This window comes from Sorex araneus, chromosome X (assembly GCF_027595985.1).
Source record: "Sorex araneus isolate mSorAra2 chromosome X, mSorAra2.pri, whole genome shotgun sequence".
Taxonomy (NCBI): Eukaryota; Metazoa; Chordata; class Mammalia; order Eulipotyphla; family Soricidae; genus Sorex; species Sorex araneus.
The window spans coordinates 203,209,459-203,234,828 of NC_073313.1; the positions used below are offsets into that span (position 1 = coordinate 203,209,459).

The 25,370-nt window shown below is 37.8% G+C and overlaps 1 protein-coding gene across 2 annotated transcripts in view; it reads right to left on the bottom strand.

The window, feature by feature from the left end:
* ABCB11 (ATP binding cassette subfamily B member 11) overlaps positions 1 to 22,335 on the bottom strand; it is a 92,273-nt gene extending 69,938 nt beyond the window's left edge. The window contains exons 1-7 of one of the 2 annotated variants that reach the window (XM_055122373.1): positions 22,260 to 22,335; positions 20,186 to 20,204; positions 16,910 to 16,961; positions 15,898 to 16,136; positions 7,879 to 7,966; positions 6,689 to 6,822; positions 4,740 to 4,911 (exon numbers count right to left, since the gene is read on the bottom strand). In XM_055122373.1, the coding sequence (XP_054978348.1) occupies positions 4,740 to 4,911; positions 6,689 to 6,822; positions 7,879 to 7,966; positions 15,898 to 16,136; positions 16,910 to 16,961; positions 20,186 to 20,204; positions 22,260 to 22,335 (780 nt within the window). Of the gene's footprint in view, positions 1 to 4,739; positions 4,912 to 6,688; positions 6,823 to 7,878; positions 7,967 to 15,897; positions 16,137 to 16,909; positions 16,962 to 17,965; positions 17,987 to 20,185; positions 20,205 to 22,252 lie in introns of both variants that reach the window. The other variant, XM_055122372.1, reaches the window with a different exon arrangement.
* Positions 22,336 to 25,370: the final 3,035 nt, after the last annotated feature.

The following is a 25,370-nucleotide window of genomic DNA, read 5'->3' on the forward strand; positions in this document are numbered from 1 at the left end:
ATCTATGGCACATATTAAGAAGCAATAAGGGAAAAAGTATTGTGTAAGTTCAGTTTACTCAAAACTCTAGAAAATATGCAGCATCCAAATCAATAAAATTAATCTTTAGGGAAAAAAGTCAGTGTTGTTGGGAGCTATTCCTGGCTCTGTGTTCAAGGGCGTGCCTGTATGGCTCCAGAGAACAAACCTGTGTTTTCTACATGCAAAATTTCTAGCCCAACAGCTGCAAAACTTTCTTTCCTTCTTTTTGTTCTCTTTTTTTGGTTCTACCCAGCGATGCTTAGGGATTTCTCCTGGCTCTGCACTCAGGAATCACTCCTGGCAGTGCTTGGGGAACCGTATGGGATGCCGGGGATCAAACCTAGGTCAGCTGAATGCAAGGCGAACACCCTACTTACTATTGCTCTGGCCCCAGCAGCAAAACTTTCATCAAACAAAATCTTAAAAGAATTGCAATATATAAAATAAGAGCATTAACTTATTATAATACATTTTACAAAGGCATATTTTATGAAAATATGTGACTGCAAAGGCAACAATAAGAAAAATGTGTTGTTTTCTTCAGTGTTTTGAATGACAATTTTGACCAATTTATTTCAGAAACATATATTGGCAGCATAGTAATAGGAAAATTAAGTAGTTGTAAATGTGTCAAGTTTTTACTGCAATGACACACTCCATTATGCATGATGCATAATGGAAGTATTCCATTGTGCGGAATACTTCCACTTGACTCATCATCATCATCATCATCATCATCATCATCATCATCATCATCATCATCATCATCATCATACCATTGATCGTTGAATTTCTCGAGCAGTCTCAGCAACATCTCCATTTGTCCTAACCCTGAGATTTTAGAAGCCTCTCTCTACTTGGCCTTCCCAATGAGGCCACATTGGAGGCTCTTTCACGGTCAGGATAATGAGATCCAGCTTGTTACTGGCTTATGAATACACCATGGGAAACTTGCGAGGCTCTCCCATGTGGGCAGGAAACTCTCAGTAGCTTGCCAGTTTCTCCCAGAGGGTGAGGTAGACTCATACTTCTATAGGAGAATAAAGGATGCACATAGAAAACAAGATAACAATTGCCTATGTTTCTTGGAGAGCCCAGCAAGCTACCGAGAGTATCTCGCTCACACAGCAGAGCCTGGCAAGCTACTCGTGGCATATTCAATATGCCAAAAACAGTAACAAGTCTCACAATGGAGACGTTGCTGGTGCCTGCTCCAACAAATTGATAAACAATGGGAAGATAATGATACAGTGATGTTTCTCATGAGTGTCAGACATGGATAAACTTCAAGAGCTTCTAATCTGCCCTATATTATCTTTCAAGGTGTTATTTTTTGTCCTGATTTTGAAGAATCAAGTAAAGTTACTTTCTCCCCTTTCTCCCAAGAGTTATTTTGTTATTCTTTTTTGTTTTGGCACTTCTAAATGTACCAAAAAAACTTTCAATAGCAGAGTTTCAGCCATTCAGTGTTTCAACCCCAAACCCCAATGTGTCCCTCCCAATGACCCATAGTATACTCCCACCCCACCCAGTCTCCTTAGCAAACTCCACTTATCATAATGTTGACTCTTATGGCATTGATATACATTGTTACTTCCCCTTATAGGCACTTGCACAGGCCTGAATTGAGTAAGAAGCTAGTGCTAAGCTGCACATTCCAAATCAGTGACACCCTTATAAGCTGAAGTTTGGGCACAAAAACTATAAGAGAATCTGTGCTCTGAGTCTGTAAGGAACCAAGCTATTGTTGGTTTCTAGCATGCTAAAATGTGACATGAATTCAAGTAGTAATGTGAGCTTATCATGAGCTTCTTCTTCTTTTTTTTTCCTTTTTTTGGGTCACACCCGGTGATGCTCAGGGGCTACTCCTGGCTCTGCACTCAGGAATTACTCCTGGAGGTGCTTGGAGGACCACGTGGGATGCTGGGACTCAAACCCGGGTCAACCGAGTGCAAGGGAAACTCCCTAGCCACTGTGCTATTGCTTCAGCCCCAGCTTATCATGAGCTTTAAGGAAAAGAACATTTTAATTTGGAATAAGAACTAAAATCAAATTATTGCAGATTCCCTATAAATCCACTGTAAAACTGAGGCTTCCTGGAAGTGGCAACTGGAAAGAATTTGATAGGAAAGACTTTTATAAAGCTAAGAGACATGGTTGAATGAAAAAAATAAGAGTTAAATCTCCTTAGCAAAGAATTCTGTGCCAAACACCACACTAAGTGCATACAATGGATTATGCTTTGTATCATCATTATAACCTCAAGGACTTATTCACTTTATTTTAATGACAAAGAAATTGAGGTTCTGCCAAATTCAATATATTTCTTGAACCAGGTGATGAGACAGGTGGTGACCTAATTAAGTGAAGTGAGCTCTTTATTCTTGTCACTTAGTATTACCTGGGCAATGTTTGAGTAATATAGCTAGTGAATTATAGGAAGTATTTTAGTATTTTATTAGAAAGTACTATCATGGAGATTGGTGCCTGTGGCTTACCAATCTGTGAGAATGTGTGCAGCTTTTCACTTGAGTTCATTCTTAATTATAGCCAATTGTTAGTTTCTAATTCCATGTACAATTATATGGTATGACTGCTCTAAAGAAAAGAAATCAAAATGTATCAATTTGTCGGAGTGTTATTTTAACTATCGTGACCCTAAATTCTTACTCCTACACCTTGATTAGGCCTAAATATCTGGAATCATGACTGTGACCAGGATATTTCTCAGAAGGGATCAGATAATCTCTTTCTCAAACTGATCAGATGGAAAGAGGAACATAGCTGTGATTGCAGAAATATTTTTGTGCTTTGATTCTCACCTAGGTCTGTTTGCTGGGCCTTTTTAAGGAAAGAATTAGAACTTGAGATACCATGGGAAGCAGTAGGCATGACACGAAACTGATCGACCAAATGGAAACAGAGATAAACAAATGGGACTATATTAAACTAAGAAGCTTCTGCACCACAAAAGATACAGTGACCAGAATACAAAGACAATCTACAGAATGGGAAAGGATATTCACTCAATACCCATCTGATAAGGGGTTGATATCAAGGGTATATAAGGCACTGGTTGAACTCTACAAGAAGAAAACATCCAACCCCATCAGAAAATGGGCCGAAGAAATGAACAGAAACTTTCCCAAAGAAGAGATACGAATGGCCAAAAGGCATATGAAAAAATGCTCTTCATCACTAATCATCAGAGAGATGCAGATCAAAACAACTATGAGATACCACCTCACACCAAAGAGAATGGCACACATCCAAAAGAACAAAAGCAACCGCTGTAGGAGGGGATGTGGGGAGAAAGGGACCCTTCTACACTGTTGGTGGGAATGCCGACTTGTTCAGCCCTTCTGGAAAACAATATGGACACTTCTCAAAAAATTATAAATTGAGCTCCCATTAAACCCAGCAATACCACTTCTGGCAATATATCCCGGAGAAGCAAAAAAGTATGGTCGAAATGACATTTGCACTTATATGTTCATAGAAACACTGTTTACAATAGCCAGAACCTGGAAAAAACCCGAGTGCCCAAGAACAGATGTCTGGTTAAAGAAACTTTGGTACATCTATACAGTGCAATACTATGCAGCTGTTAGAAAAGATGAAGTCATGAATTTTGCATGTAAGTGGATCAACATGGAAAGTATCATGCTAAGTGAAATGAGTCAGAAAGAGAGAGACAGACATAGAAAGATTGCACTCATCTGTGGAATATAAAATAACAGAGTAGGAGACTAACACCCAAGAATAGTAGAAATAAGCACCAGGAGGTTGGCTCCATGACTTGGAAGCTGGCTTCACATGCTAGGGAAAAGGGCAGTTCAGATAGAGAAGGGAACATCAAGTAAGCTCTGGTTGGAAGACCCCCTTGGGAGGGGAGATGCATGCTGAAAGTAGACTATAGATTGAACATGATGGCCACTCAATACCCCTATTACAGACCACAACACCCAAAAGGAGAGAGAGAGATCAAAAGGGAATGCCCTGCCACAGAGGTGGGGATTGGGGGTGGGGGGAGGAGCGGAGGGGGGGATGGGATTGGAAGGTGGGAGGGATACTGGGTTCACTGGTAGTGGAGAATGGACACTGGTAGAGGGAGGGGTGCCCAAACATTGTATGAGAGAAACACAAGTATGAAAATCTGTAAATCTGTTACTGTACCCTCATGGTGATTCACTAATTTAAAAAAATAAAAAAAGTTTTTAAAAAAAGAATCAGTGAAGATTTGGACTCAGATCACCATGAATTTAAACACCATTCTGTCACTCATTAGCTGTGCAGTCCCAGACACACCTCCTCTCTTTACATCTCTAAGTCTCCATTTGGAATATTTAAGTGACACTAATAATACTTCAAATTTAAAATATAAAGAATTAATATTATTAAAATATTTTATTTAAAAATGTTAAAAGAAAAATGATTGCTATAAAGATTAGAAATACATATATAAAGCTATTAATGGCTCCTGGCTAAATGGTGGAAGCTTAGTAGATATAGTTGTTCTTGTTGCTAATGCAAGAATATGTGAATATGTGTGCTATCGAAACATCTTTTATTCCAAATTTGTCAAAGGTTATTTGTTACTGATAAATAATCAAGCTCACAAAATTGGTAATAATGATATCAATAGGAATCAATTACATCTTAAGCTGCTTTTCAGGGCAAATGTTTTCCCATAGAGAAAAGTGAGGAGATATTCTTACCAGACCAATGATGGCTGCCCCAATCCCAATGAGAGGGCTGACGGAGATAATGACCAAGGTTAGTTTCCAGCCCTGGTAAAATCCCAGCAAAAAGCCACAGATGCTCGTGGTCATGCGCTGAATGAAAATGGCCATTTGGTCAGCAATGGCATCATTAACTTTGTTAATATCACTGGAAACAAAAGAAACTTTGATCACTAAGACTGAATTTGGTTAAGTATATTGCTGAGAAATGAGAAATGTCTTTTCCTTCTAACATTCCCATCTCTGTACTCCATATCCTTGGACATACCAGCCTTTCTCATATTAGAATTTTGCTTCACCTTGGGAGATCATGAAGCTTCTTCTCTCCTAATCAAAGAAGTTCATTCTTGTATCTATTTTCTTAACTCATGTTGTTACATCCATAGTAATGACTTTTGGAAACAAGTTACTTATCTCTTTTTTTTCTTATAGTCAGTAATCTTGTTTTTCTTTCCTACTTTATACCAGCAAAGTCCTTTTAGATTCTACTAATATATAACCTAATTCATGAAACCTTACATAGCCTCTTCAAGGAAGAAGTAATACCTTTCTCCCTCTACTTCCATAGCAATTTAACTAATTTGTCTGTGTGTCTGTAAGTGATTATTGTAATTGGCTTGTAGGCAGTATATTGTATACCACTATTCTAGTTCTTAAAAGCACAGATTTTTCTAAAGCCAGACTTTGAATTTAAACATAAGCTCTTCTTGATCATCTTGACCCTTCTTCATCTTAAAATGGAAATTGTAACAGAATCTATTTCAATGGGTGCTTATGAGAATTAATTAATATACATATATTAAGAATGTAGAACAGTGCCAAGCACATAGTAAGAATCATATGTGTTAGCTCTGATTTATTTGCATCTTTATTCCTTTTATTTTAAGCTCTGAGTTCCCTGAGATCAGAAATTCTGAGGTTTATCTTTATGCAGGGCAGAGATCAGTGCACCAGAACATAGATTGAATCTGATCACATTAAATTCCTATTTCTAACTCATACAATTGTATTCCAGCAAAATTAAGTCTTTGTTCAGGGATACAGGAAGTAAGGAGAGAATGAGCACTAGGAACTAGCAGGTATAATATGGATTTTGCCTTTATTTTCCTGAGTCACTATCTTTCAGGGGATCTCAAAGTTCAATTTAATGGGATCCAACTAATTCTAATCACTCAGGGTTCATAACTACTAGGGGGTCATTAATAACCTAAACTAGTATTTAGAAGAGCTGTAGTGATAGCACAGAGGTAAGACATTTGCCCTGCATGCAGCTGACCCTGTTTGATTCCTCCACCCCTCTCGGAGAGCCCGGCAAGCTACCGGGCTTGAGTATCTCGCCCACATGGCAGAGCCTGACAAGCTCCCCGTGGCATATTCGATATACCAAAAACAGTAACAACAAGTCTCACAATGGAGAAGTTACTGGTGCCCGCTCGAGCATATCGATGAGCAATGGGATGACAGTGACAGTATTTAGATATAAAATGGATTTTGTATAAAATGGATTTAAATAAAATACAGTTTTGAAATTTGCATTGTTTACAAACTGTTTTGATTTCATTTGTGTGCAGCAAATTTCTCAGAAGATAAATCAAGATAATTAGTTATGATTGTATTGCTTTCTTTATAGATTGTGGCATCACTCAATTTGTCCTTTTGAGGCCATAAAATGGTACTTCTATCAACCCTATAAAACTTTCAATATTTTCATCAAGAACCTAAAAACTAAATTGCACTATCATGGTTGTCAATTTTTAATAAAGATCTTTGAGAAGGCATTGCTTATGAGAAGCCATGCTTTCTCTCAGTGAATTCAGTTTAAGAGACAACGTGTGAGCATATTTCACTTTGCTATTTAATTTAAATGTGACATTTATTGTTTAAAAAAATCACATAGACATTGAAACATCCTACCAGATACTTACTCAGAAAATCTTGTGTTGAGCTCTCCCACAGAATTGCAGTCAAACCATCCCATCTCCATTCTCATTATTTTCCTAAAGTAAGTTTTTCTCATTTTATGTATCTGACGAGCTGCAGCAATTACCCAAAAGCATATCTGTAAATAGAAAAGAGGATGTTTGGCGTTGCAATGTTTAAATATTTTATTAATTCCTTCTCTTTTGGTGACAAAATACTTCCCTCAAAGCAATGGAGATATAAAAAAGGGAAATGAGTCACAAAATGGCTCCTCTTAGGAACTAAAGTGTGACATCCACTGCTGAGGGAAGTGGTTGAGGTGAGGAGAACAACTGTGGCAGGGAAGTCGGAAGAACTGGGTTTGAATCCAACTCTGACACTTTAAAGTTAAACTTTATGGAACTTCACCTGCTTCATGTGTAAAACAACTCTCAGAGAGCCAAAAATAAATCCTCTTAAGTCACTGTTTTCCCATCCAACTTCTAAGTGAAACCCCCATGTTCACTCCCACCATCCCCACCTCAACATCCAGAGCTCTTAGAATAAACGTTTCATGCGTTTTTGGGTGCTTGGGAAACCCCTCTTTACCATGCAAAAGTCAACCTGACATAAAGACTTCCAGTAGCAAATTAGAAAAAGTTGGTTCAGTTATCTTTATAGTTAACTCTAACTTTCTTGAGCTCTTAAATAATTGTGGTGGCAGTGTGAAATGCAGTAGGAAATTCATTTTTCTTTTCTATAGAAGAAAGTAAAAAATGAAATTTGTTTTTTCTTTCTTGATAAGGGTTAAACCCTCCCATGGTTATACATAGAATGTTCTCTAAATTCTGTTTATAAGATTAGAATTGAAATACAAGTTGGCGAGACTAGCACAGAGAGAGAAAATAGATTTTATTTTCCTCCAACACTCCACATCTAGATAGCTCATTTATCTCAACAACCATCTATAGTAGGGAAAGTAGGAGAAGACCAGCTATTAAAACCAAAACATAATATATCTTTAAATACAAAGATATATTCTCCATCTCTGAGGGTTTTTTTTATTCTTCTCCCCAAATGAAAGGAAAAAACCCATGCCCAATAAAACTATAGACTTAGTATTTGTGAATAAATAATTGAAAGGTACATTTAAATTTCATTGTGATGTCTTTGAACCTACAGTGAACCTATAAATAAAAAAGATAGCACTACTAACTTGCATATATCCTGTGATTAGAACAGCGACAGCCACTCCTGCATAGTAACTGGCAAATGTGATCATTTCATTTTCAATGTCGAACAACCTTCAAAAGATAGAGAAATGTTAAGACTCAAAGATAAGGTCAAGCCATCAAAGGTTACACTTGTGGAAATAGAAGAATTTAAAATATGTACAAGGAGCTTTATCATGCAGAATTCTAATCAATCTGATTCCCTTAAAGACTTCATGGTCATAATCATGGCAAGGATGCCTCCCCTTTCACTTTCGCTGAGATAATGGGGCTGTGACATAATGAATCAGCAGTTGTTGGAAGAGAAGACACACTAGCTGGAAGCCCACTGTTTTATTGCCTCCAGTAACCCCTATCACTCATGCTTCTTTTGTGGCAATAGAGCAATCACAGCTAGACAAAGGACCAGGCAGTTGTCTGAAAGGATCTTGGTAGAAAGATGTGTGGTAAATCAGAAAGGATACTGTTACTTTTGCTAGGAATCTAAGCGAAACTTTGAATTCCTCCATCTCAGCATGATATGTGAAAACTACGTATGTCACCTTTCCATAAAAGAAAAAAAAAAACACATGAGCCCAGTTTTTCTGCTGGCTTCTGCCTCTAACACTTCTCTCTCCAGGATAATTTTCAAGGTGGAAACCAAAGATGTGTGGGGAATGGTGAGATATTTCTAAAGCATTTTTCTCACATACTGATCACACTGTGGCATCCTGGGCTTGAAACTGTAAAGGCCAGAGAGGGAAAAGAAAAAATTATTCTGAAATTGCTTTCAGGAAATAATGAACATTATAATTAGAAAATTAATATAAGACTGATGACAATTCTGATTCTTAAGAATTAATTTTTAAAGGAGTACATTCTTTAGACTACTCAAAAGTAGCAGCTTTAGCATAGATGATTGATTCTACAACCTTTCTGGCCTCTACATGTGACCTTCTTTTTATATCTCTAGCTTGATCTGGGTTTCAAATTTCAAATTTTGAAGTCCCCTTTGTGTATGGTATTCAGGCCAAGTACTGAAGCACAATGTATCTAATTCAGAGAAAAATATTATTCCATGAAAGTTTTATTGCCATTCTGCAATAATACTCAATTTCTTTACTAAGTATATCTATTTCAACATATCTTGCTAGTAGATTACAAACTTGAGGCCCAGTTGAGTTTCAGTTTTTTGCTCACTCTGCCCAGTATGATACCTTACAGAGTGTAGGAACCAAAATAAGTGTTTCTAGATTTTTCTTTGACTTTCAAAATACTAATTAGTAAGGGAACCGACTGTTCGGTTAACCTCCCTGACAACCTTCAAATCAGTCAATGTCTGTTGTACAATAACATTGGATTTGTGCTTTTAGCCTTGCCACAGGGAACTTAGTTTACCTTAAAGCAATGTCCTTCCTGTATGGACACAGGAAGATAGTTAATATTATGCTTTGTAACTTGGGAGCTGATTGACTCCAATAATATTTACTTTTGGGCACCTACTTTCTCAACTTACTTGCCCTTGGTTCCTAGCACTCCAAAAGCAGGGTCCAGACCAGGAATAGAATAGATCCAGGGCAAGCTGTGAGCTGCCCTGGCATCAAAATGGACTAGGCCAAACCCCCACAATACTCAACTACAAGTTGAGAGCATGGTCATAGACGAATGCTGTCATGATCCAAAAGTAAAGACGAGACTGGGATCCTGCTGGGGTTAGGAAGACTAACCTGACCTGAGGACTATAGTCTAGAAAATATAGTGAGATGTCCTCAGGAAGAACCAGACTTTAAGTTTATATCTCTTACTGTGCTCATACAGAATGACATTGCTAGAAATACTTGAAGTAGATTTACTACAACTATTTAAGTGGATGTTGATTCTGCACGTAGAGCAAGTGATTTGCCCTACATGTGCCACTCACGGGAGAAGGGTGGAGCGAAAGCACAGCGGTAGGGCAATCGCCTTTCATGCAGCCGACCCGTGTTCGATTCTTCCACCCCTCTCGGAGAGCCTGGCAAGCTACCGAGAGTATCGTGTCCGCACAGCAGAGCCTGGCAAGCTACCTGTGGCGTATTGGATATGCCAAAAACAGTAGCAATAAGTCTCACATTGAGAGACGTTACTGGTGCTCGCTCAAACAAATTGATGAACAATGGGATGACAGTGACAGTGATTTAAGTGGATTACTAGCTGAGGAAAGAAGAAAACGACACACCCTTATTTGGATCCCACTCTTGAGCGGATCTCCTAGTAATCTGGAGTAATCTCCTTAGATGAAATTTTGTTAATCTCCTGGAGGAGTGGTTTTACCCATCTTTGTTGATTTGTTAATGTTCAACCCACCTTTGTGTCACCACCCTATGTGATTGCTATATAAGCTAAGACTGTAGGAGACACAGGAAGACACAGAAGAAGAGCACAGAAGTGGAAAGAAGACACAGAATCAGAGAGATGACACAGAAGCAGAGAGAGAAGATACAGAGAAGACACAGAAGCGAGAGAGAAGACACAGAAGCGAGAGAGAAGATACAGAAGCAGGGAGAAGACACAGAAGAGAGAAGATACAGAAGCAGAGAGAAGACACAAGAGCGGAGAGAGAAGACACAGAAGCAGAGCACAGAGCAAAAGAGAATCATCGAAGCCAGAAGCAGGGGAAAGAAAGAGCACAAAGCGAGTGAGAAGTGAGAGCAAGTGGGGCTCCAGAGACTGAAGCAGAAGGGCTCCGGAGAGAGAGATCGGAAGAAGAGAGATCGGAAAAGACCAGAGGGAGACTACAGAGATAGAATCAGAGATAGAGAGACAGACAGAAGAGAGCACAGTGGCACACACAAAAGCAGAGCACAAGGAGGAGCCATCCCGATCCGGTTCATACACAGTGGCTTGAGAGCACCGAACATGAGCGACGAGAGAGAGAGGGAGAGAGAGAGAGAGAGAGAGAGAGAGAGAGAGAGAGAGAGAGAGAGAGAGAGAGAGAGAGAGAGAGGACACCACCCTGAGAGCCTGCGAACAACACAACACACACACACACAGCACCCTTCCATGCACGCATACATATTTTTTACAGTCTGTGATCTCTAATTCACCATATTTAATGATGCTTTGAAGGGAACCTCAAAAATAAACTGTCACTGTCATCCCATTGCTCATCGATTTGCTCGAGCGGGCACCAGTAACGTTTCCATTGTGAGACGTGTTATTGGTTTTTTGGCATATCCAATACACCACGGGTAGCTTGCCAGACTCTGCTGTGCGGGCTAGATACTCTCAGTAGCTTGCAGGCTCTCCGAGAGGTGCGAAGGAATTGAACTAGGATCGACTGCGTGAAAGGCAAGTGCCCTACCCGCTATGCTATCACTCCAGCCCCCAAAATGAACAAAGCCTGGAAATGTTATATGTAAAAGTTATATGTAAGTATCTACAAACAAAATCTTCTAAAAGCAAATGATCTCTGAAACACAGTATAATGGAGCCTTATGAGTAAAACCTCTAAGGTATAAGTGAGTCCATCTTCCTCTTTTTCTTCTTGTGAAATAAAATTTGGTTGTCCCAGCATAGAACACTGTGAGCAATGGTCAAAGGTTTTACTGGGATTTCCTGAAGTGCATTCATGCTGCAGACACTTTATTATTATTTTTTAAGTTTCTCTGGTTCTATTTTTATTATTTTTAAATTTTTTATTAGTGAATCACCATGAGGTAGTTACAAACTTATGAACTTTCGTGTTGCTGCAGACACTTTAGCAGATGTGATAAAGTGCCTTTCATGAAATATAGTTGCCAGTTAGAAATCTTCCTATGCAGACTCAGTTCTAAGGCCTGACTGAGCTTCAGAATTCACTGGAGAAAAGTTAATCTGACAGTATTATCATTGCTGGGTGTTGCAGTTGACACAAGTAGGTGATGATTCTTTTCACTCCTGAGACATCATGGAGCTTAATAGTTCATTCGTGTCTACTTTTATAACTTTGGGGGAGAAGCACTGAGTTTTTAAAGATTACTTGAGAATATTTCTGGAACAGTTGAACAAACCTTCCTAACAGGAAAAGGAGTGGCTTACTTGATTTCTTTGCACATCAAACACTTTATCATCTGTGTGGTGGAAGGAGCTTGTGATTTTAAAATCTCGAAAAGGATTCCATAGACTGCAAAGATAATTTGGATTCCAGAAAGGATCCTTACATTTTAAAAAGTAAAATCAACATACATCTACTTGAATCAAGAGCTCGTTGAATAGTGTTTAAAGAAAGAACAGGGGAAAGATGACAGAGAAAAAAGTAAGTGATACTTACAAATTATTGAGACACGAGGATTTTAAGTTTGCTTTTCTCAAAAAACAGATCTATTATAAAATTGTATCACTCAAACATTTATCTTTACTAAAGCAATCCTTTTTCCTTTAAAATGCCTAGGAGCTTTTTAAGAAAGAGGACTAACTTAACAAAGAATTTTCCTTTCAACAGTTCTCATGCATTGCTGAGCATTTAGCACTGGTATTTTAGAGTAAACATCAGAGTCAACCCTAAATTGATCATCACAATCTGGCATAAGTGTATCTACATCTTTTTTTTCAAAATTTTCTATGCTCTTTATTCCTTTGTGCATAGTAGAGGCACTTGCTTTGTATGCAGCTCTCCTGAATTCAATACCTGGCAACCCAAAGAGACTACTGAATCTGCCAGAAGTGATCACTGAGCTTAGAACCAGGAGGATGCCCTGAGTTCTGCCATGTGTGCTCCCCCCACAAACAATAATAACAACAACAACAGCAACAGAAATTATTTGTATGTCTTTCTTGTTTTTAGTGTGGTGGCAGGTAGGGGAATTGTGGGGTCCGTACCCAGTAGTTCTCAGAGACTTTTCCTTGCTCTGTTCAGGAGTGACCCACGCAGTGGTCAGTGATTCAGAATAGGCTCATGGCCACTGCAGCAGCCTGCAAGGCAAAGCAAGTGCCTTACCATCTGTATTATCTCTCTGCCCCATCATTTTGATTTTGAATTTTCACTTCTTAAGCAATGAGTTGAAGATATTTCCATGTGCTCATTTGTTCTCTTTGCATTCTTAATTAAATATGTATATGTGTTTTTCCCACATCCAAGATGAGAAGTATAAGTTTTTTGGTTTTTTTTTTGGAGGGGGTCACACCTAGCAATGGACAGGTTATTCCTGGCTTTGCACTCAGGAATTACTCCTGGCAGTGCTCAGGGGACCATACAGGTTGCTGAGAATGGAACCCAGGTCGGCCGAGTGCAAGGCAAATGCCCTACCTGCTGTGCTATCGCTCCAGGCCTAAGTTTTTCTTTTTTATTTATTTATTTTTAACTTTTTTATTGAATCACTGTGAGATAGACCCTTACAAATTTGTTCATGATTAGATTTCAGTCACACAGTATTCCAACACCCATCTCTCCACCAGTGTATGTTTCTCAGCACAAGTGTTATATTCCTTTCATTATATTTCTTTTATCATTTGACTATTTTGAAAAAAGACATTAATAAACTACTCATAATTGTGATAAAAATATTTCTAGAATTGTTTACTGAGAAAAATTTGGAAAATGCTTGCCTGAAAGCTCTATTCAATGGTTGCAATGGATGTACGTAAACCAATATAAGAAAAAACTAGTTCCCACCATAATACAGGCATGCTTTTATAGATAGTCATGGGTTATTTTGTATAGTCCAAGACTAATAAATCAATTGTGTTAGGTGGAAAATTTTCAAAAATTGTAACTTTTTTATATTATATTTTTTTCAACAAAGTTGTAGAAGACTTGGGTATTTTGGAGACTACTTACAGTTGGAAATATCCTTTGTGTTCTCTGCCCCAACCATATGCATTTTTACAATGATCTTACTATGTAAAAAGCTAAACAAATATTTCTTCAGAAGTGGCTGGAGAGATAATATATGAGTTCAGGTGCACTCAGGAATCCTGGGATAACATGGCCCTCCCAGTACAGGGTGTAGTCCTGAAGAACTCAGAGCACTGCTCAGGTGATTCTGAAGGTGCCCTGAACTACATGGCCCAAACAGCCCACATCTGCTAGCCGTAGCATTAAATTATCGGATATGGATGTCCAAAAATCACCATGAGTGACCCCCGGCCCCAAATCACCGCTTGATAGTTCCCCATCCCCTCAAAAGAAGTGAAATGAACAATAATTGTGTGGTTGAATATAATACCTCACAATAAACATTTAATCATCAAATAATTCCTGGGAAAAATGACTAAAAAACGGCCTGTGGTCTCTGTACTTGTATATATCTCTATAAAATTTTAAAAATAGATAAGGACAAATATACACTTGCATATTTGTTTTTATCTAAATTCCACCAAAGCCAATAAGAACTAAAGAAACTCTATTTGCTTTTCTCTCTTTGTTTGCTTTTAATTATACAACCCAGAAAAAATGAATAAAGTGTAAGTAATGGATAGCCACAGTGAGTTTCTGTCTTACAGATATTCTGTCTTATGAAGAGTAAAGGCAAATTAACTCATCTAACAAAGTTTTATGAGCACCCAGTATCATATCTCTCATTTTGTTGCCCCTCTAACATTTGTTTCCAAATCTTAAGACACAATTCATATCTGCAAGAATTTTCCCTTGAAAGTCTTAGCTTCATGGGTATTATTAATACTCTGGGCAATTTTCATCATCAAAGAGGGAAAGGTTTAATTTTATGTTTTATTGTTCTATAGTCACACCACTCTGGCAAACTATTCATTTCTTTTCTCCAACATAAGAAAGACTTAAAGACTGTCATTAAAGACAGGCTTACTTTTTATACAAACTGTTCTGAATCTTATAGATGATAATTAACTTCCAAATTTAGAAATAGAAACAAGTTTTTAGGCATTAGGGCATTTATTTCTAATAACCTTGTTGTTTTTAAAGGGCTAGGGTGCTTACTATACAGTATTAGGTACTTTAATGCTGAGCATCAACCAGTTTTTAGCTATGTATTCTTCTGAATTGCCATTGATTTATTGGTGGTCATACCAACTAAAACTGAATTCCAAACAGCCAATCACCATAATTCTTAAAATAACTACTGTACCCTTGATGCTTGCTTAAGTTCTTGGTACATTGTGTTCAAAGAATTTCAGTTGAAGAAGTGAATAAGAGTATATATTATTAAAGAGTGTCTGTGATTTAGAATTAGTCTGGAATCTGGAATCAAGCCTTTACACAACTTTTTTAATGGAGGGAAATTATATAAATTTACTCAGAGGAACCATTCCAAGTATTTCTGTCAGGATATGCCCTGCCCATAAGTCCCAAATCTGACTGTATGGCTTCATACGTGCAAATTAGCTTGTTCTGGTTCTGAGGCAGCATGAGGCAGGCCCCAAAGTCCATTCCACGGCAATGAGTCAGGTCTCTGTAAACTATGAACTAACTGATTACATGGAAGCCTGTCAGGCTTATCACAAAATGAATAATAACACAATGATTTCTAGATAGTTATACATAGTCGGTACTGTTCACAAACTCTGCACTGCTCTTTCACAAAATCTCAACCATCAATGCCTTCCCTAAGTCCTATATCACACTAGTGAAATTCTCATCATAAAGAGAAAATTGTAGGACAAATGGAGATCAGTTACAGTCACAGAAGAAGCTAAGAAACAAAAGAAAAAAGTCATCCAAAAAGAGTAAACTCTAAGATATGAGACATGATGCAAACTCAACTAAAATTTATGTGGGCCTTCTTCTAATAACCACAGAATTGTTTAGTGCTGTTAGTATTATCCTCAAGTCCATAGTCCATGTATTTGTTAAATTTGATTGATGCATCTAGTGAGCAATTCCAATCCTGGTTTTAGTTTGTGGCTAGCATTTTAAAAACATAAGCAATGGGGAGAACCCAAGGGAAGAAAATTTGTATATTATATTTTTGTTCACTTAGTTTTAGATAAACGGAAAGTGCTGCTTAGTCAGTGGCCTCCTATGTATGTATATTTTGATCTACAATTTAAGGATGCAAGCAAAAATAATAAAATGAAATAAATAAATAGCCTACCCGCAGCGTGTTCCATTTGTCACATTCTGACTTAGAGAGCTGTTGATCCATACAATGGTGTTATTTATACAGGCTTTTCCAGGGATCTGAAGTTCTTGTAATTCAATTTCATACTCAATAAAAACATCTGTCATTGTGCCAAAAATGAGTAGTACTCCTGGATGGGAGAGTCCATGGAGAAATGCACATAAACTTCCCACAAACATCAGCCAAATGTCAGTCGTTGAAGAAAAACGAAACTTGAAAAACAAAGGATTCAGAGATCATCTATGGGTGAAAAGCAGGAGAGGTAGGAGGACTATTTAATTTAGTTAATTATGTTAAATCTTGTACAACACCAAATTGTATGGGGATCATCTTGATTGACCAGTTAAGTTCTCACGAGTTATGTCAAAATAATGTTATTCCAATGACCTCAGATACTAGACTCACTGTTAGTTTGTGTTTTGTCTTTCATAGACTCTGAATTCATTATATTTACGTAAAGAGCTGCTTTAGCTCTCAGCTGACCATCATCAGAGTTGACCTGAAAGGAAAGCAATTGCTAGCATGATGGTGTTGTCCTGCAGCTACACTATATGGGACATTGAGCAAGAGCATAAGTTGGCTCCTAGATCTGATGTTGGCAATGAAGAATGTATATCAGTGCCAGTCATGTCTTTACTCAATGCACATTTTAGAAAAGTACCTGTTATATAGTATTTCTAAAACCTTGTCATAAGAATAAATATATTTGGTGTGATCAATTACAATTTCTTACTTAAATCATAACTTAAAGCTTAGTAATTATTTTTCAGGACAGATTTCTGATCTACCAGATAGGATTTATATATGCAATCAGAATTACATTTCGAATCATCACGCAGCATGTTTATCACAGGAAGTTTATGACTAAGAAAGTAGTCACTGTAGTTAAGAACCTGCCAATATGACAAAAGATTTGATACTTCTATATGCTCTGAACAATTCACAGTTGCAAGCCCTATGCCATAAATCAGTTTAGTTTTATTACCAATTGAAAGAAGCCAATTTGATTGCTGTTTTGCTTCTTTCCATCTTTTAACCTGAGATAAAAACAAAAATTTATTAACCATCATTTCTAAAACAATAATAAATTCTATCAAGATGGAGATTTTATGCATTATACATTAGTGAAAATGCCAGCCCACATCAACTCTGAAATTTTCTCCAAAACCTGCTCTCTTAGAAGCAGCTGTTCTTAAAATTTACCTTGTTCTAGAGATTTCAGTATAATTGTACCTTATGTTCAGCAAATGCACTGAAGTTTTTCTGAGAGGTACTTAGAGAAAATGAAAAATACTCTGTTCTCTCAGTTAAACTAGAAAATAATTATTGTGCTTCAGTTTTGATACTTGACTTATTTCTGCCTATATTTCCTGGTGGATAAATAGAGGAAGTTGGATCAAAGTGTTCTTCATGCATTGAAAAGCTTATACCTGGTGTTGATATAATTTTTTAAAAATATGTTTTTCAAAATATCATTTTTATTCAACCCTTATCATTCACTTCACTACTCACGAGTTATACTCAACCATATTTTCCCTTTTCAACTCTTCGGGTCTCTTCTTCACCTGAGTTATATGTTTATGAATACACTTTGAACCTTTCTTTCACAAGAAACTAAGCTATTCCATCAGCACTCTAACTGATTAGTTTGTTTGCTCCTTTCTTCCTTCCATTCCTATTAATCATCTTAGCTAAAACCTAAAATTGCCTAAATCTTCAAATTACTTAATTAAAGGTTTTTTCTTTTTTTTTTTTTCATTTTTGGGTCACACCTGGAGATGCACAGGGGTTATTCCTGGCTCTGCACTCAGGAATTACTCCTGGCGGTGCTCAGGGGACCATATGGGATGCTGAGAATTGAACCAGGATCAGCCACATGCAAGTCAAGTGCCTACCCGCTGTGCCATCACTCCAGCCCCTAATTAGAGTTTTTAAGCCCTCTCAGCCTCTTGTTTCCTTTGCCTTGTTTCCTAAGCTACATAGCCTCTCATATTTGTCACTTCTCTCAACATTGCCCTCAATCCTTTTTGCCATATACAACTTAGACTCATCATCATCTCTGCTTCCATCCAGACACTTGTCCCTTTCCTCCTCAAGTCAAATAGCCCTGCTATAAATAATCTCTCTTCCTAACAATCCAGTGTTAACACATACTTTACCTAGCATTATCCCGGTTTGAGAGTTATACACCTCTTTATTGCTGAGATGTCTAGGACCCTTTATGATTTGACTAATTTGCTTTCTAGCCTATCACCTATTGGGCAGTTTTTGCCATTCTAATCATTGACCTCTTTGTTACTTGGATACCTACACGGCCAACTCCCTTCCTCCTTCAGTCTTTACTTCAAAAGCTACCCTCTCAACAGGGTCCAAAAAAAAGTTTTGTCAAGTCCTAAAAATTGCAACTTCAGTCCAACTCATTTCATGTTTCTACTTCTATGTTCCTTTATTTTTTTCTCAGAAAGAGATAGATCACCACTAGCTACCATGTTATTGTCTATATTCGTGGCTTTATTTTACCTCCCTCACTAAATATTATTCCTTAAAGGCAGAGATTTTTACCTCTTTTGTTCTCTTCTATATCCTTCACATCAATATTAAAGCTTGATAAACAGGAAGAATTCAATTAGCTCTGTAATCAAGTAGCACTGTAGTACTGTCCTTCTTTTGTTCATTGATTTGCTTGAGCAAGCACCAGTAACATCTCCATTGTGAGACTTTTTACTGTTTTTGACATATCGAATACGCCAAGGGTAGCTTGCCAGGCTCTGCCCTGCAGGTGGGATACTCTGGGTAGCTTGCCGGGCTCTACGAGAGTGATGGAGGAATTGAACCCAGGTTGGCTGCATGCAAGGCAAACACCCTACCCACTGTGCTATCACCCCCTATGAGTGTTTGTATATCTTGCGCCCCCTGTGAATATATGTAAAATTAATTTTTAAAAATATGTATAGCTGACCTTAGCTCAGCTCTGAATCGTGTCCTTCACTTTTTCACAAAATTACATCCCACAGTTAGTATTCCACTCAGCAGCGTCACTGAAACTGTTACTATTATCTGTTGACTCAACATTATCATATTAAATCAAGAAATTAGATTTGTTTTCACTAAGAAATAAAGGTCTCATTCATCATTCTAGTTAATCTTCTCATTGCCATTTGTCTGCGTATACAACTTTTTTTTAATCTTTTTCCCACCTGGTGAACCAAGTGTGGTTCTTTGATTCTTAGTCTAAATGCTATTGTTACCATACCCAGTGCCTCCCTCTATTGTGAATTACTTAAAATTTCTTAAATGTTGTAAATCTCTCCCTTTCTGTGCTCTCAATTTCAGGAAACTGACTAACTCTTATCTTTGTTTACTAAAGGAGATGCCCTCTAAATCTGCCTTTAAGGCAAAGTACTATTACATAGCATTTGCTTCCTATGCTTTCAAATGCTAAAGAAGTATAGGGTCTGAGTCATAAAATACAGCTTGTAGGGTGTTTGCATTGCACATGGCAAAACAGGGTTGAATTTCCTGAATCATATCTGCCCCCACCAAACCCACCAAGAGTGATCCTAGTGCACTGAGCCTGGAGTTAGCCTTGAGCACCACTGGGACTGATCCAAAGACCAAAACAGAAGAAGAAAACTTGTGAAAATTATATAATAATTAATCTTTACATTTCTGTTCTTTGACTATGGTTAGAATTTGGGATTTGGGTACCTACCCTGGGTGCATGAAATTATATTTGTCCAACTTTTCCTCTGCCCTTTCTCTTGAAAACTCTGGAGGAAATATTTGGATCTAACACAGAAAAATACTCTGAAGATTTATTTCACTTTTTAATTGAATTTTAATTTTTGTGTGAAGATACTATGATTTACAGTTATTCATAGTTCAGTTTCAGACATACTATGTTTCTCCTAAAGGTTTTTTTTTTTAATAGACTATGAGTGACTAAATAAAAAGAGGTAAGAATTCTACAAACGGGCTGGAGCAATTGTGCAGTGGGTAGGGCATTTGTCTTGCACAAGGCCGACCCGGGTTCGATCCTCGGCATCCCATGTGGTTCCCTGAGCACTGCCAGGAGTGATTTCTGAGTGTAGAGCTAGGAGTAACCCCTGCTTCGACAGGTGTGAACCAAAAAGCCAAAAAAAAAAAAGAATTCTACAATTTTACAAGAATTAAAATGTTCATAGTTTCTACTTTGAACCTTTTATAGAAACATTGTGGAGTTTTTCTAGTAGACATAATGATTGTTGAAATAATCACTTACCTTGAACTCTTGCCAGTATCTATCAGGATAAAAATGAAAAAAAAAACAGTTAATATTAACAAAATTAATTACTTTAAATTATTAATAGTTTTGTTTTAGAAAAACTTTCCTACAATTGCTTTAATTTTTCATTCATGGAACTTTGTGAAGTGATTTTTATTTCTTCTCTCTCCCTTGTTCTCTCTCTTTGTCTCTATCCCTCTCATTGTCTCTCAATTATAGAATATGCTCAAATAAAAAATAGTATGGCTTCATTTCTGAACTTTTCTATAGAACATAGATGTTTTGTGCTTCTGGAGCCCTACATTTCCAAATTAGCTTAGGAAAGTCTGCTTGTTTTTGAACTATTGGACAAAATAAGTATCTATTCACTGTTTGCTTTAGAAATATCAAAATTTTCCTGATAAAAATAAGAACAATCAGATATTATTGACACCTTTGTGCTCACTGAAGCCATAGAAATGTACTGCATACTATCTTACTCAGGAGAGATGAAAGCAGACGAAGAGAAGGAGTTGAAAGTGAGGGTCCAAATTCAGAAGTACAGGGAAATCAATGGTACAGGAGCCCATTGTCTTAACATCCTTTCTACTACTTATCCACCCAACCTGGTTCTCCTGCAATTTAGCTTAGTTTAGTTTAGAGAGTTATAAAAATATCTCAAGGTCATGGGCACATATTTCACAGGTGCTGGGACCTAAAATTGAACCTTATCACCACATTACTGCCAAGGGTAACCCTGGGTACCCCCAAGCACTGCAAAGTGTCCAAGCTCTGAGGATTACCAGGGTGGACACAGATGATTCCTGGCACCACAGAACCTGGACAGCTGATCTCGCTGGGCCTTAACATTGAACTGTTCAGTTGGCCAGGAATCTTCAGGAGTAGCACCACCCCAGACCACTGAGCACCACTTGGGAACTCCTGAGCATTGCGTGGGAAGCTCCCCCTCCAGAAGAAAATGATTTAAGTTTGAATTAAAAAGGCAAAATATTGTACAACTACCATTTTGGGTTTGGGGACCATTTAAAACTGGACTAGGATTATGGCTCTATTAATTACTAGTCATGTGATTGCACCATTTTTAAAAAATAGGAGCCACCCTCGAGCCCCAGGACGTGCAGTGCTAGAAGTATTGTTAAGGGTCCCACATTCCATTCTTTTGAAGTATCTCTGGAGCCCATTTATTGAAGCTTAAAAAAATTGTATCCAAGTCTCAGTGTTTTTAGCAAAATGTAAAGCCAAATAAGTTAAACAAAATAATAGCCTAATGAATCACAATAGTTCAAACATGGACTGGATTCAGCCTGCACAGCCACTGACACCTGACTGGAAAGAAGTTTTGCTATATTTACTCAGTGCAATTACTATTCTACTATTTGAAAAGAGATGAAATTATGCCTTTTGGGAAAAATGGATGAGATTTGAAATAATTATACTGAGTGAAGTAGGAAAATAAAAGTTACTATCAAATGGTTTCATTCATATGTGGAATGTCAATTGTTAAAACAAAAAAAAACGATGTCAAAAAACAAAACAACTAACTCCTAAAGTCAGTGAAAATTATGGTGGTTACTAAAGGGAAAGAAGAAGGGATAACAACCAATGATAAATCAATTAAAATCACTAAAGATAAATAGTGATTCATGGGTATAATATATGGTCTGTACATGACTTCATGCCAGGCTGAGATTACTATATCTCTTTGTAGTCAGCAAAGATTTTGTACAGTTTCTGTGAGGAAACAGCACTCAGTAAATGATCATTTCAATCATCAATTTTGACAATACAGAAATAAAGGTAAAAAGTAATACAGAAACCACTTTGCGTTAGAAAAGAGATGTTTATAGGTGACATGCTCTTTCACCCATATTTTATGCATTTTTACCTAGACTTTTAACATACTGCATATTATGGATCCTAGAGAATTGTTCATTCATGTGGAATAATCACTTCTGGAGCTAATTCTATATATTATTGTTGTTGTTTTTTTCTGTTCCTTAAAACAATACTGGTTTGTCCCACTTTTGTTTTCAACTCTCAGTATGAGGAAGTTAGAACAAAAACTACTTACGTGATCCATCTGATTCAAAAACATGATTCTCTTCTCCAAATTTCTTCACACTGCGAAGAACAACGGACTCAGACATGGCAACTGCAATCAGAAGCCAACAGTCCTATAAAAATTAAAAAATTAATTTAATCATAGTGAGATACACAGTTGTTGTTACAAAGTTGTTCATGCTTCGGTTTCAGTCATCTAATGTTCCAACACCCATTCCTTCACCAGTGTACATTTCCTACTACTAATATCCCCAGTTTCCCTCCCCCCTCCATCTCTATAGCAGACACTCAAAAAATAATTAATTATTTTAAAAAGAAGAATGTTGGTTAATAAATATGAAAGAATGTACAGACTTTTAAAGAAATAAAGTGTTCTTATATTCCTCAAAATAAAATAAAATAGTTACTAAAGTTATTTTTTCTTACCTTTAATCAAAATGGCAATAAACTAGCAATTTGGTCCAAGAAATATCCATCACTAACCCCAGCTCAAAAAAAAGTAGATTTTCTTTGTTTTTTGGTTCATTCTCAGTAATCTTCAGAACTTACTCTTGGCTCTGTTTTCATATGTTATTCTAGCAGGGCTTGAGAGACCATATAGGATGCCAGGAATCTAACCTGGTTTGACAGTGTGCAAGCAAGTACCCTTCCTATTGTACTATTTCTCTAGCCTTAGACCCAGTTTTTAAAATGGACTCTATAAAAGAGCCAAACTATTGGAAAAGGTAAACTCAGACCACTAAAAATGGATTGCCTCTGACTGATAGATAGAAAGTTATTTTCTTAAATTTTTATCCCTTTTTCATTCTTTCTGAATAAAAACTAAACTCACAAGAACATAATCAACTGGCCACATTACTTAGTTTCTTGAATCAGTTTAACTGACCAGTGACACTCAAATCGACTAGTAGCCTTTAGAAGTTCTTTAAAATTCAACTCAAAGATCCAGAATATAGTAAAGGAGGCAGTCAGAGTAATGTAGATCAAATTCAAAGGCCCCAGGATCTAAACCTGGTACCTCGTTCCTACATCATGCAGCACTTTGGGAAGTAACTCATGTGGTCCCCAGCACCACTGTGTCCAGATAATTCCATATCAGTGTGTCAGAGCCCTAACCATCTGGCCTAGCACCAGGGAACTAAGTATGGCCAGGAGTGACCCCTGGGTTCCTGAGAAAAACTGGACAACCCTCAGTCCCTACCGAAGATTCAGGGTGTGTGTGTGTGTGTGTGTGTGTGTGTGTGTGTGTCTGTGTGTGTGTGTGTGTGTCTGTGTGTGTGTCTGTGTCTGTGTCTGTGTCTGTGTGTGTCTGTGTCTGTGTCTGTGTGTCTGTGTATCTCTGTGTGTGTGGTGTGTGTGTGTGTGAGAGAGAGATAGATAGGTAGAGAGAGAGAGAGAGAAAGAGAGAGAGAGAGAGAGAGAGAGAGAGAGAGAGAGAGAGGTTTATCCCCTAAGAGCATTGTAAGCATTGTAAGTGCCCCACAACAAAACGGAATTCAAGACTATCTCTCCACTTGGACGAGAGCCTACCATGGGCCTCCTATGTTGCTGAGAGGTCTCAGAGGAAGTGCCTGCTCATGACTACCTGGGTGTGGTTTTTCTCCTGATTAACGATAGCTTCAGTAGGTTCTATAAAGTGACAATGATGTTATATCTATGTATGTGTATGTACACTTACATCAGATATACATATTAGAATATGAACAGAGTAGAGAGGAAGGCAACACTGTGAAAGTTGATTTAATTGAACTCCCAGAAGGAATTATCAAGAAGAAGAATCATGGACCAAGCCTGGCAAGCTACCCGTGGCATATTCGACATGCGCAAAACAGTAACTATAGGTCTCATTCCCCTGACCCTGAAAAAGCCTCCAATCGTTGGGAATGACAAGTAAGGAGATGCTGCTAAAATCTCAGGACTGGGAGGAACAAAGATGTTACTGGTGCCTGCTCTAGTAAATTGACGGACAACAGGAGGACAGTGACAGTAATATAGTGATCAAGAAGAAGAAATTAAAGAGATCAATACTAAGAAGTGTACAAATAAGGAAGAAAATAGAAAGTGCAGAAAAGTTCATTAATTCAACATATGTCTAGCAAATTATAAAGTAATAGAAAGGGGGAAAGCATAACTAACAGTATATAAAGTAAAAGTAGTATAGAAACTTTAAAAGGAAAAATTAATTATGACATTAATATGTTTATATTGAAATTGCAATCATGTCACTTTTGGGGAAACTTTGGAGGTAGGTTCAGTGAATACTGACATATAGAGGTGTTAAGCTATACCTTTCAATATTTATAATATTGCAAAGTAATGAGAATAAACAAAAATGGGAAATTTTGCTAAGGTATTTTAATTTCTTTGTTTCTTCTTGCCCGCACGCCCGGCTGTCTTCCCTGTGACCCCTCGAAGGGGATGGGATCCAGCTTCCCTCCCCACCCCAAGCAGAGCTCCGGCGGCCGAAGACCACCCGAACCTAGCTACAGCCATGCTCGAGGCCCCTCTCCACCGATCAGACAGGCCTCACACATGAAGGTACTGGCAGAGGAACCCAGGTGTGCGTAATCCCATCAACGGCCAACATCCAGAGAGACTTAAAAGCAAGCTCCCAGAAGCGTGTGGCCTCGCGATTTCTTGTAACCTACTTCTCCCTCTGGGAGAAAATAGCAAGCTTCTGAGAGTTTCCTGCCCACATGGGACAGCCTTGCAAGCTTCCCATGGTGTATTCATATGCTAAATCCAGTAACAAGCTGGATCTCATTACCCTGACCCTGAAAGAACCTCCAGTGTGACATCTTTGGGAGGGCCGAGTGGAGAGAGACTTTTAAGATCTCAGGAAAAGGACAAATGGAGAGGTTACTGAGCCCGCTCAAGAAATCGAAGATTAACGGGATTTCGTGATTCACGATTCGTGTGTTTCTTCTTATTATTATTTTTTATTTTTCTTTTTTGGGTCACACCTAACGATGCGCAGAAATTACTCCTGGCTCTGCATTCAGAAATTACTCCTGGTGGTGCTCGGGGGAACATATGGAATGCTGGGAATAGAGCCTGGACTGGCTGAGTGCAAGGCAAATGCCCTACCCACTGTGCTATCACTTCTGCCTGGGTATTTTAA